At 37.7% G+C, this 12,621-nt stretch overlaps 1 protein-coding gene across 8 annotated transcripts in view; it reads left to right on the top strand.

Annotated features, from left to right (window-relative positions):
- The window catches only part of NFAT5 (nuclear factor of activated T cells 5), a 125,634-nt gene that overhangs the window by 105,629 nt on the left and 7,384 nt on the right, over positions 1-12,621 (top strand). For 6 of the 8 annotated variants that reach the window (XM_030299837.1, XM_030299836.1, XM_030299835.1 and 3 more), the window contains 4 exons: positions 503-648; positions 1,539-4,038; positions 4,628-4,871; positions 5,515-8,198. In XM_030299837.1, the coding sequence (XP_030155697.1) occupies positions 503-648; positions 1,539-4,038; positions 4,628-4,863 (2,882 nt within the window). In that variant the 3' untranslated portion in view covers positions 4,864-4,871; positions 5,515-8,198. Of the gene's footprint in view, positions 1-502; positions 649-1,538; positions 4,039-4,627; positions 4,872-5,514; positions 8,199-12,621 lie in introns of those variants that run through there. The other 2 variants (XR_003965407.1, XM_030299834.1) reach the window with 1 other exon arrangement.

The raw sequence follows: 12,621 nt of genomic DNA, 5'->3' as shown, positions 1-12,621 counted from the left end.
CAGCTCAGGTCATGATCACAGGGTTTTGGGATCAAGCCCTGTGATGGGTGCTGAGTGTGAAGCCTGTTTAAAATTCATTCTCTCTGGGTGCCTGGGTGGCTCAGTCAGTTGAGTGTCTGACTTTGGCTCAGATCATGATCTCACAGTTCGGGAGTTTGAGCCCTACATCGGGCTCTGGGCTGACAGCTCGGAGCCTGGAGCCTGCTTCATATTATGTGTCTCCTTCTCTCTCTGCCCCTCCCCGCTCACGCTCTGTCTCTCTCTCAGAAATAAACATTAAAAAAAAATTTTTTTTTAAAGATTCATTCTCTCTCTCTCTCTCTCTCTCTCTCTCTTTCTCTCTCCTCCCCACCCCGTTCCCCTCTCCCCTGCTCGCACACTTTCTCTCTCTCCCTTAAAAAAAAAAAAAAGACATTTAAATCATGACTAAGTCAACATATTATAGAATGAAATAGTTGATGATTTTAAACCTTCTTTCTTTTTTTTTTTTGTGTGTGTACAGCAATGAAAACTACTGGTTGTAACTTAGATAAGGTAAATATTCTTCCCAGTGCTCTGATCACTCCACTCATATCAAGCAGTATGATTAAGAGTGAAGATGTTACTCCAATGGAAGTAACAGAAAAAAGATCTTCCCCTATTTTTAAGGTAAGCTGCATTGATAAGTGCTCTACATCTTAATCTGTTATAAAAATTGCTATATTTTTAATAGTTTGATTACCTTTCCCCATGTTCATGCTTTTTACTTTTCCTGTTTCTTTCACATGTGTTTCTCTTTGGTTGCAGTTAATGAGTTTTGCTTTTCAGAGTGAATACTTTTACCAACCAATAAAACAGTCTGCAAAGTGACTTCTAATATATATTTTGGTAAGGAAGGAATTAATGTTAGCTGTACCTGTGGGATGTAGGGCATTGATGACAGTATAGGTTTAGTATTTTCAGAATTGGAGATGTTTTTTATTTCCTTTTTTTCCCCCAGTCTTTTTCTATAACTCTCTTTCCCTTTCTCACTTATAACTTTCCCCCCTGTAATTCTACCAATGATCCACAAAATGGAGATACTTTAAAATTTACTGTTAATGTGTTCTTCCTGTCCTAAGCATATCAGTAACTGATTATTCTAGTTTTTTGTTTGGCTGTCTTCACTTACAACATTTGTTAAAAAGAGGGGCACCTGAGTGGCTCAGTTGGTTGAGCACCCCTCTTGATTTAGTTTCAGGTCATGATCTCATAGTTCATGGGTTCGAGTCATGCATCAGGCTCTGCACTGACAGTGGGATTCTCTCTCTGGCCCTCCTCTGCTCACATACTCGCTCTCTCTCAAAATAAATAAATAAACTTAAGAAAAAAAGATATCCTGATGACAGTCAGATGTCATGGTATCCCTGAGAATCTTGCACCTGTTTTCCAACAGAATAATGTAGAGTAGAATTTGGTCTTGCATATATGTGTGTTTTTAGAATAATAATTTTTGAAGTGTCATATGAGCTAATTTAATGTTTATATACACATATTATTTGGGGATTTTTATTTTTTAGACTACAAAGACAGTTGGATCAACTCAACAAACATTAGAAAATATCTCTAACATAGCAGGAAATGGGTCTTTTTCATCATCATCATCTTCCCACTTACCTTCTGAAAATGAAAAGCAGCAGCAGATTCAGCCCAAGACCTACAACCCAGACACCCTGACAACTATCCAGACACAGGACATTTCACAGCCTGGTACCTTTCCAGCAGTTTCTGCTTCTAGTCAGCTGCCCAACAGTGATGCACTACTGCAGCCGGCTACACCATTTCAGACAAGAGACACTCAGTCCAGAGAAGTATTACAATCTGATGGCACAGTGGTTAATTTGTCACACCTGACTGAGTCATCCCAGCAACAGCAGCAGTCACCACTACAAGAACAAGCACAGACTTTACAGCAGCAGATGTCATCAAATATTTTCCCATCCCCAAACAGCGTGAGTCAGCTACAGAATACGATTCAGCATTTGCAAGCCGGAAGTTTTACGGGCAGTACTGCTAGTGGCAGCAGTGGAAATGTTGACTTGGTCCAGCAAGTTTTAGAGGCACAACAACAGTTATCTTCAGTTTTGTTTTCTGCTCCAGATGGTAATGAGAATGTTCAAGAACAGCTTAGCGCAGACATTTTTCAACAAGTCAGTCAAATTCAAAACAGTGTAAGCCCTGGAATGTTCTCCTCAACAGAGCCAACAGTCCATACTAGACCAGATAATTTAATAGCTGGAAGAGCTGAAAGTGTTCACCCACAGAGCGAAAACACATTATCCAATCAGCAACAGCAACAACAGCAGCAGCAAGTGATGGAATCATCGGCTGCAATGGTGATGGAGATGCAACAGAGTATCTGTCAGGCAGCTGCCCAGATTCAGTCGGAGTTATTTCCTTCACCGGCTTCAGCAAATGGAAACCTTCAGCAGTCTCCAGTTTACCAGCAGACCTCTCACATGATGAGCGCATTATCTACCAACGAAGACATGCAAATGCAGTGCGAATTGTTCTCTTCTCCCCCTGCAGTTTCTGGAAATGAAACTACTACAACCACCACGCAGCAGGTTGCCACCCCTGGCACTACCATGTTTCAGACATCAAGTTCAGGAGATGGAGAAGAGACTGGAGCACAAGCCAAGCAGATTCAGAACAGTGTCTTTCAGACCATGGTCCAAATGCAACATAGTGGGGACAGTCAACCTCAAGTAAACCTTTTCTCATCTACGAAAAGTATGATGGGTGTTCAGAATAATGGTACTCAGCAACAAGGTAATGGTTTATTCCAGCAAAGTAATGAGATGATGTCCCTCCAATCTGGGAATTTTTTGCAGCAGTCTTCTCATTCACAGGCTCCACTTTTTCATCCCCAAAATCCTATTGCTGATGCTCAAAACCTTTCCCAGGAAACTCAAGGTTCTATTTTTCATAGCCCAAGTCCTATTGTTCACAGTCAGACTTCTACAACGTCCTCGGAACAAATGCAGCCTCCGATGTTTCACTCGCAAAGTACCATGGCTGTGCTACAGGGCTCTTCTGTTCCTCAAGACCAGCAGTCAGCCAACATATTTCTTTCCCAGAGTCCAATGAATAATCTTCAGAGTAACACCGTAGCCCAAGAAGAACAGATTTCATTTTTTGCAGCTCAGAACTCAATTTCTCCGCTTCAGTCCACATCTAACACTGAGCAGCAAGCTGCTTTTCAACAGCAGGCTCCAATATCGCACATCCAGACCCCTATGCTTTCCCAGGAACAGGCCCAACCCTCCCAGCAAGGTATATTTCAGCCTCAGGTGTCCCTGGGCTCCCTTCCTCCAAATCCAATGCCTCAAAACCAACAAGGAACAATTTTCCAGTCACAGCACTCAATGGTTGCTATCCAGAGTAACTCTCCATCCCAGGAACAGCAGCAGCAGCAACAGCAGCAGCAGCAGCAGCAGCAGCAGCAACAACAGCAGAGCATTTTATTCAGTAATCAGAACACCATGGCTACAATGGCATCTCAGAAGCAGCCACCGCCAAACATGATATTCAACCCAAGTCCAAACGCGCTGGCTAACCAGGAGCAACAGAATCAGTCCATCTTTCACCAACAAAATAATATGGCCCCCATGAACCAAGAGCAGCAGCCCATGCAATTTCAGAACCAGCCTACAGTTTCCTCTCTTCAGAACCCAGGTCCTACCCAGTCTGAGTCGCCACAGACTTCCTTGTTCCATAGCTCTCCTCAGATTCAGTTAGTCCAAGGGTCACCCAGTTCTCAAGAGCAGCAAGTAACACTGTTCCTCTCTCCAGCATCCATGTCTGCTTTGCAGACCAGTATGAACCAACAAGACATGCAGCAGTCTCCTCTTTATTCCCCTCAGAACAACATGCCTGGAATCCAAGGAGCCACATCTTCACCTCAACCACAGGCTACTTTATTTCACAACACTACTGGAGGCACAATGAACCAACTACAGAATTCTCCTGGCTCATCTCAACAGACTTCAGGAATGTTCTTATTTGGCATTCAAAATAGTAAGAAACTCTAATTTTATTTCTTAAATGTTAGTGGCTGAGATGGTAGTTAGTCAGATTGTAGTTAGAACTGAGTTCAATCCCAGCCATACCACTTACATACTGTGAGATCCTAGAGAAGTTATTTGACCTGCAGAAGCTTCAATTTCCACATCTAAATGGTGGTAATAATTATATACTTGAAAAGGATATTGGGAGGACTAAATATGGTAATGAATATGTGTTTACCATTTTAAGCTGTAAACTTGAAAGGAAAATGAAGTAAGAATGACAGAAAATATCTCTGCCAATTAAAGTAAGTAGTTTCCAAGGAGGTTAACCCATCGTTAATGTTTACATACCAAGGAAAGCATGTAGGACTTACTTATGATGCTAACTAAGCAAAGTTGTATTTTTATACTGCTTTGAGTAAACCTGGGATGAATTCCAGTACTGTTCGGTAAAAACCGTTTTGGAGGGCTATCAGTTGCCTCACTTCTAGTTCTATACACAATAGTGAATTTCCCCCAACAACTAATAAATATCTTCTTATGAACCTTAACAGAAAGTAACTAATCAAGTAGCTTCTCTATTTTAAATATTTCTGCAGACTGTAGTCAGCTTTTAACTTCTGGACCAGCTACATTGCCAGATCAGTTGATGGCCATAAGTCAGCCAGGCCAACCACAGAATGAGGGCCAGCCACCTGTGACAACACTTCTTTCTCAGCAAATGCCAGAGAGTTCTTCACTAACGTCCTCTATAAACACCAACCAGAACATTGAAAAGATTGATTTGCTTGTTTCATTGCAAAACCAAGGGAACAACTTGACTGGCACCTTTTAACTGGATAAGTAAGTATTGCATTTTGGTTTCTTTTTTATTGAAAAGCATCAATAAATTTTATTATTCTTATCAGATTTAGGTTTAAGTAATAACACTTTTTAGACCCTACTCTTTTGAAATACGGCTTTCTCACAAGATGGTATTTTTAGGGACACTTGGGTGGTCCATCTCTTGATTTTAGCTCGGGTCATGATCTCACGGGCTTGTGAGATCGAGCCCCACATCAGGCTCTGTGCTGACAGAGTGGGACCTGCTTGAGATTCCCTCCCCTCTCTCTCTCTCTGCCTCTCTCTCTCTCTCTCTCTCTCTCAAAATAAAATGTAAGATGATACTTTTTAAATCTGAATAAATTATTCTGGATGATAGCTTGTGGTCATAGTATTGATGCTAGGCAATCCTTTTGGTTCTAAGTTTCTTCACCACGGAATGACAGAACACCTGATCAATGTACTATTGATTGGATATAATTAAGTCTTATTTCTCCCTTCCTCAAGAAATAAATACTGAGTCAGGAAAGTGTGTGGAAGTATAAATATGATGCAGTATCATTTATAGTATTGTAATATACTTTGGAATCTTTCAGGGTAACAGGAAGTTTATAATTTTGTTCCCTCCTTAGTGAGTTATATTCAACTTCTTCTTCTTTTTTAGAAATTCCATGAAGAAAATTCTGATTCCAAGATGTCCTGAGATCATGTGATTCCATGAGGATTTTTGAACTGTTACTTTAAAAACAAAACAAAGTATGAAAAACTGTGATTGAGTAAATGGATAGATTTTACTCTTACTGCAAAAAAGCACACCTGTGCTGCCTGTTGCAGTGATTAGCCACCGTTGTTAACATCTTAATATTTTATATTCCTAATAACAGTGATGACTGAGAATCTATTTGAGTTTCCAGCTGACAGAATTAATTGTTGCTATTTTCCTAGGCGCTATTTCTTTGAAAGTATAGTTCACATTCAAAAGCTGGACTGCTCAGTTATTATTGCTATTAGAAAATAGTTCATATTGTCATGTTTACTTTTGTTCTTCATTCATATTTTCTTACCTGCATTGTTTTAGTCAAGTAATGGCTTTGAAAAAGGAAAGTTCAAATAGTAACTAAAAGTAAGGCTGTGGTTTTCCAATATAAAAAGCACAGCTATTGGCCAAAATGAAGGAATCTTTTTTCAGTTTTTATGGAGAAACTGAAGGGGTGACATTCTGACAAGTTAACTGTAGTAAGAGCTCTACACAGATAAGAGGCCTCTTTATTACAAAGGCAGACAACACACAATCTAGGAACAGCTGAAATGCTATTGATTTTATTTTCCAGAGAGTTGTTCATTCTCTGTGTTTCTGTTAAGGGTTTTAGCCATACCTGTGCAGAGAAGAATAATTATCTTGCTCTATCAAAAAAATGAAGGGGTTAATACATGGTAAATTGTGTTCTGATATCCTCCTATAGCAGTTAAAACTGACAGAGCAACTTCAGTCTGTTTTCTTCTTATCCCCGTCTTGGACCGGTGTTCCCTTTTTATGTTCATTTTTATTATTCTCCCCCTCTTCTTCACTTTATTTTAGACAATTAGTAATATACTACGAGCTTTGTGACCCTGTAGCAACTTAAAGGGAAAGGCCGCTTTGGTCTGGGGTAACCCAGCAACTCCTGCAGCACAGGCAGGGTGGGGGGCCACTCTTTTAGGAGTGAGGGGAGCTGATTCCTGAGAAACAAGAAACAATGCATTTTTTCCCCATGAACGGTGCTGTCCTGAAGTCTTCAAATTGTTCCCTCTAATAGGAAACAGTGTACATTTTAATTAAAAAAAAAAAAAAAAGCAAACTAAAATTTCTTGAAACATCACTTCTCCCTAAACTGCAGTGAGTGTAATTCACTTGTCACCTCAGTGCTTTACAGTTTGAAGTGGTCACTTATCTGATGGTTCCCACAAGCCTTAGGCTTTACAGGGTCATATCATTGACTTAAAATGAAGAATTAACTTGTGTTACGTCTCTAGAGAGCAAAATTACACACTCCAGAATTTGCAGTTGCAGTTGTAGCATTAGTTACACAGTTTTGGGTGTTCTTGCCACCCACGGGATGCCTGCTTCTCACGACAACCTGTCGTTTGGGCACGTGCTTACGTCTCGTTTTCCTTTTGGCATGTAGAAAGCTGTTTATACAGTTTAAGGCCAAATTGTGTGTGGCTTCTATATGTAGATAAGATGTTTTGGTATTCATGTCTGTTTCATTTATTTTTATTAAGTGTACAAAAAAAAATAGCCTGTTAATTATTTGTTGAAGGCTACTTTTCTGTTGTGTGTTTTTTTTTTTTAATTTGTTTTCTATCCTATACATTTAGTTGAACTTTGTGGAATTGTGGTGTTGGTTTTGTTTATACAGCCAGATTTTTTTCCCCCTTTTTGTGGTCCTCCTTAGTTCTTTGAATGTGCTCTTCTCCTAATTTGTTTTTTCTCTTTGTTCTTATATATTCTTCCCTCCACCCTGACCCTTTCTTTCTTTCTCTCTCTGATTGAGAGGCATTGAATTACGTTTTCAGTAGTACAGGCTTCTTGCCGATATGAAGGGAACTTTTCAGAAAGAGACCTACTCTGGGTCATTTACTTTTGAATACAGTTTTCAATCGTTCAAGTTTTGGATGGTTTATATCTAATGTGTGTTTCATTTTTTTGGAAAGCTATATTTTGTATTTAGGAAATGGTATACTATTTTGCTATTTGTACTGAGTGAGTACATTGGCATAAATATAGAAATTTATATATATACATATATATAAACTATTCTTTTTTTGCCACACATTTTTGTGGTAAATTTGTGAGTTTGTCTGATGTTCTACCACAACGTGGCGTCTGATAACAGTGAGGGGGGGTTTGTTATGTCTTTATTGAGTATTTAAGTATCTTTTGAAACAAATGACCTGTTCATCTGTGGCCATTCCATCAGGCAGTTCCTTGATGTTATTAGTGGGCTAAAGGCAGCTTACTGTGTGTTTGCTGGATCTTTCACTCAGCAAAATGTTAGAGTAAGGAAACCCATCAGGCAATTGTGTCAAATGGTGTTTCATGAGAATGAGCCATTCAGTCTTTGCTCACTATATATTTAATATTTTATTGTTGTTATTGTTATTATTAATTGGCTTTCTGTATTCTATGCCTTTTATTTATAATAACACTAAAAAAAACCACAAACCATGTTTGTAATTTTAATAACGTTTTCCCCATCTTGTAATATCCAGAGCTACTTTATAGATTCTCTGAACCAAAAGCATTTTCCTCAATAGATCATCTCTCCCCACCGCATCAGGGAAAATTACCCAATATAGTTCAGGTTATGAGAAGGACCAGCCACACAATCCAGTGCTTCAGTTTTAACATGTAAAACTCTAACTGCAGAGGTATAAAGAGGTATAAAGAGCTTACCCAGGAGGTATAAAAATAAGAAGTAGAAATAAAATACTGTAAGTTTATTTCTGAGTTTTCTGACTTTTTTTCTAAGAGATTACACAGGAGACTCAGGAAGTCTATTTGCTCACCAAGTTTCAACTAGAATGTTTCTTAGCACTGCTCTGTGGATGAAGTGGTGGCAAGAAGACTGGCTTGTGTGCTGACTTCTGTTCTGTTGTTTCGCAAGAGGCTTATCATCGTAAAATGCTGATCGCCAATGCCAAGTTACCAGGGACCAATTTTCTGTTTTATAGTATCTAAGTTTAGAACAGAACATACACCTGAACTGTAGTGGCTTGATTGGATGGAGGCAGAAAACCCAAATTTTATTTTCATAAATTTTGTGGTTATTTATACAAGGGCTGTGCTATGCTACCACATTCTTATTCAATAATGATGGATATTTTTTTTAACATCGTTAAATGTTCCCTACCCCTAAAGGTCACTGTTAAGTACAGCATTCTGACTATTTGGTTACAAAAGACATTTGTCTTCTTACTGAAGAGTTAGCTCAGTGGTCAGTGGTTGATACGTGTGCTAATAATACAATTTCCAGATTAATGTTACAAATAATAGCGATCTATGAGAGAGACTCCATGAGCCAGCAAAGGCCTTGGAAGCAACAATTTATTAAATTTATTTATGGCAGAAGGACCTAAATAAACTCTGAACCTTTTTTTAGTCCTTTATATTGTTATATTCAGTTGCTCTTGCTTTTAGCAAATCACCTTAATGCTTGGAGCTTATCTTTCTGTGTGTGTGTGTATGTGTGTGTTATTCCTTATTGTCATTCCATGATATATCCACACCAACAGGGGAGAAGACAACTAGAAATCATATTTGCCTCAGAGCTTTATCATGTTACCTTTGTAATTAGAGCAGCCAATGCAAATCAGTTTTTGCCAGACTCTCTGGAACAGGTTTTTAAAGGGCTTTATTTATTATAAAAAGCAGAATTAATGAGGGACCCCCCCTTTCTTCCTTTCTTTTTGTGGTAATTTTGTCTATGCTGTAGTTGAGAATTTCATTATAGTGCATTTCTTATCCATCAGAACCTCAGTTAATCTGCCTAGGAAAAATAATGCCAAAGCAAATGAGAAAAAAGTTCTATCTGAGTCCCCCTAGAACTAAAGTAATAATTCTTTTTGGCCATCTAAACTGTTTTGGACACTTGTTTTAGAAGAGTGAAATCTGTTTAGACAGATCAAAAATTAAAGACCAGAATTAAATGCTTTAATAATCAAAGTCTCACATTAAACGTGACTTATAAATACTCACTAGGAGTAATTTGAGAATTATTCATCATTCTGATGAAAATTTCTGTTCTAAGATTTATTAATTTTTTTTCTAATTAATTGAAAACTTGATGAGGTCTGTTAGCTTTAGTTCCAAAAAGTTTCAAAAAACTTTTTTGACAAAAAAGTTATGACCACAGGCTTCATCCCTAACCTGTACAGCCATGTTCTGTCTGCACACCTTACTTATTTGGAGGGACTCCATGAAGACAAAGACTGTATAGTTCAGCAGCTCTATTAGGAAAAAAACTCAGAGCACATTCCCTACTAAGTTAGGTATATCCATATTAAAAAGAGGTTTTCTCCTCCGCTTATTTGTGTCACTAGAGCTAAATCGTGGACATAATGTTCACAATGCAGTAAATATCAGAGTAATTCCTATAGTATCATTTGTGAATTGCCTCAGTACTCTAATTAATTCTTTAATTCCCATTTATTTTCATGCCATTCTAGCCTCATTCATTAATAAAATTCTATTTTTACTCCACTATCTCTCTCAGAAAAAAATTTTTAATTAATATTTTATATCTAGACTAAATGCATATGGAAAAGTGCCTTTCTACCATAATAGTGCCCCTTTCTTGTAATTTCATTTTTCACTATTGCCAAAAACAAATTATTTCAGTAGGCCCCATCTTTCAATTATTTCATTTAGCATTCTTTTCTCCATTTTTCTAACACCAGAGAAAACAGCTTCATAAGTCTCTCCCTTTGGCATAAGAGTAACAGAGAGATACATTGCTAGAATTGTTCCTTTGGGGGAGGGTAAATAATAGATTATAGAATTAGGGGCGCCTGGGTGGCCCAGTCGCTTAAGCGCCAACTGTGGCTCAGGTCATGATCTCACAGTTCATAAGATCCAAGCCCTCCATCGGGCTCTGTGCTGACAGCTCAGAGCCTGAAGCCTGCTTCGGATTCTGTGACTCCCTCTCTCTCTCTCTCTGTCCCTCCCCTGCTCGCACTCTGTCTCTGAAAAATAAAATAAACATTAGAGTTACAGTGTTGAGGCTTTGTATAAATTATCTAAATTTGACTTCATCTCGACCAACTAATGATAGGTCTTATCTGAATGCCAATGAAAATTTTATTGTCTGTGAGACTCCATGCACACAAATGTTTGTAGTTAAATTTCAGGAAGGAAGTATTTAAAACATCTTCTCTCATCTTACTTAGATAAAAATAAATCACTGACACAAAATTTAGATAAAACCTGGTAAAGTCCATTTTTCTAACTAGACAACGCCATGGAATTCGTCGTAGTGCACTTCTTGCCTATCAGAACCTTTGTAATCTCTATGAAAAATAGTGTCAAAGAAAATGAAGAAGTTATATTGGAATCCCTCTAGAACAAAGGTAATAATTCCTTTCAATAAGATACAGTTGGATTGACTGTCCCTCTGGTTTTGTTATTTTGCCTCTGTCCTGGCTCCTGGCTGCAGTGGTGGTGCTGAAAGAGAGGGCATCACAGCGGTAGCTTTGGGATAGAGCTTCTTTCCACCCTGGGTATTTCTCTGACTTAGTGGCACTGAAAACTGCAGGCTTTTATGCAATATTCTTAATACCCTAATGATATTATGCACTTTAATCATTCCAAAGAAGTCAAGAATGCTGTATAGTGATGATTCCTTCTTAATGAATACATCTTAACTATTTGTATCCCTTTTTATTTTGGATAGTCAGCTTGGTGTAAGTGTTCTGTGAATATTTTCTAAAATGACTGTATCGTAGGACTTAAGACTTTGAAATGTGATTGACTATGTGGAGAAATGATTACACTTCAGCAAACCATTTTAGAAATATTAATGTTCAGCTTGCTAATGTATATGTTTGAGACTTAATTAAAATCAGCCCTCTTCCAGTATTTTGTGTTTTGTCTGTGAGAACATTGTAGTGTATAGTTTTTTACATATAGAGTGTAACCAGTGGTTTTCAAAATATGGTCCTCAGCCCACCAGCCAGCATCAGTATCACTTGGGAACTAGGTAGAAATGCACATTCTGGAGCCCTGTCATAGACATACTGAATCAGAAACTTTGGAATGGGGCCTAGCAATCTGTGTTTTAACAAGCCCTCCAGGTAATTCTGATGTATGCTCAAGCGTGAAAACCACTGGTGTAAATGGTATACAGTAAGATCTAGAAAGGTTTTTCCCCCTGCTCATACAAATAGTTATATATTGTTCTTTATGTAAATTCAGCTTAACCTGGTTATCCGTAATCATTTATTGGCAATGATAAGTTATTCTTAGTACTGCCTATAGAAATATAGTATATTTTATATACATATACACTTAGTCTAGTTATTGATAATTCAGTTAACTTAGTTTGGCATTTTCCTACCATTTACTAAAAAGTTTACATTAAATGACTGATTTAAATATATAGGTGCAATCTTCTATATTTCTTTTAATTGTTATGACATTTAAGTAGCTAAAACAATTGACGGGTGCTACAGTCTCCTGTTTATCCATAAAATGGGTACCTTGTGGGCAGTGATAACACAAGCTTTCTTTTCATTGCCTCTTACTTTACCAGCAGACCACAATTTTGGTCTGGCTAGACCAACTCTCGGAACATCATTCCTTGTATTTATATTTGTATCTGAGATATTAAATAAGATGGCTGGCCAGGTCAACATAGCACCTTATTTAATTTCTTTTTTAAATCAATAAAACTTATTTAAAAGTAGCTTGGTTTGTATGAGAACTGATGCAGTAGAGATATAGCTGTCCTTGGAACTTACGCTTCAGACACGCATTATTTACTAAAATAAATATTGGACAAGACAGTGCATTATTAATCTGGGCATTTCTCCCTTCCCAATTATATGCCTCATGGTAAATATAAACTAACAAGATAAGTAGATTTATTTGTTCATTTTAATTTCGTGTGTAATTTAGTACCTCCATAATTGCTGTAATCTTCCTTCCACTGTTTACAAATCACCAATTAATTAACTCATGGAAGAAAAAAATGCACACTCAAATTAAAAATAATTGTATATTCACTTTATAAAA

Source organism: Lynx canadensis, chromosome E2, assembly GCF_007474595.2.
Source record: "Lynx canadensis isolate LIC74 chromosome E2, mLynCan4.pri.v2, whole genome shotgun sequence".
Classification (NCBI taxonomy): domain Eukaryota; kingdom Metazoa; phylum Chordata; class Mammalia; order Carnivora; family Felidae; genus Lynx; species Lynx canadensis.
The sequence above is the reverse complement of the archived record's forward strand: the minus strand, read 5'-3'. Positions and strand labels throughout refer to the sequence as shown.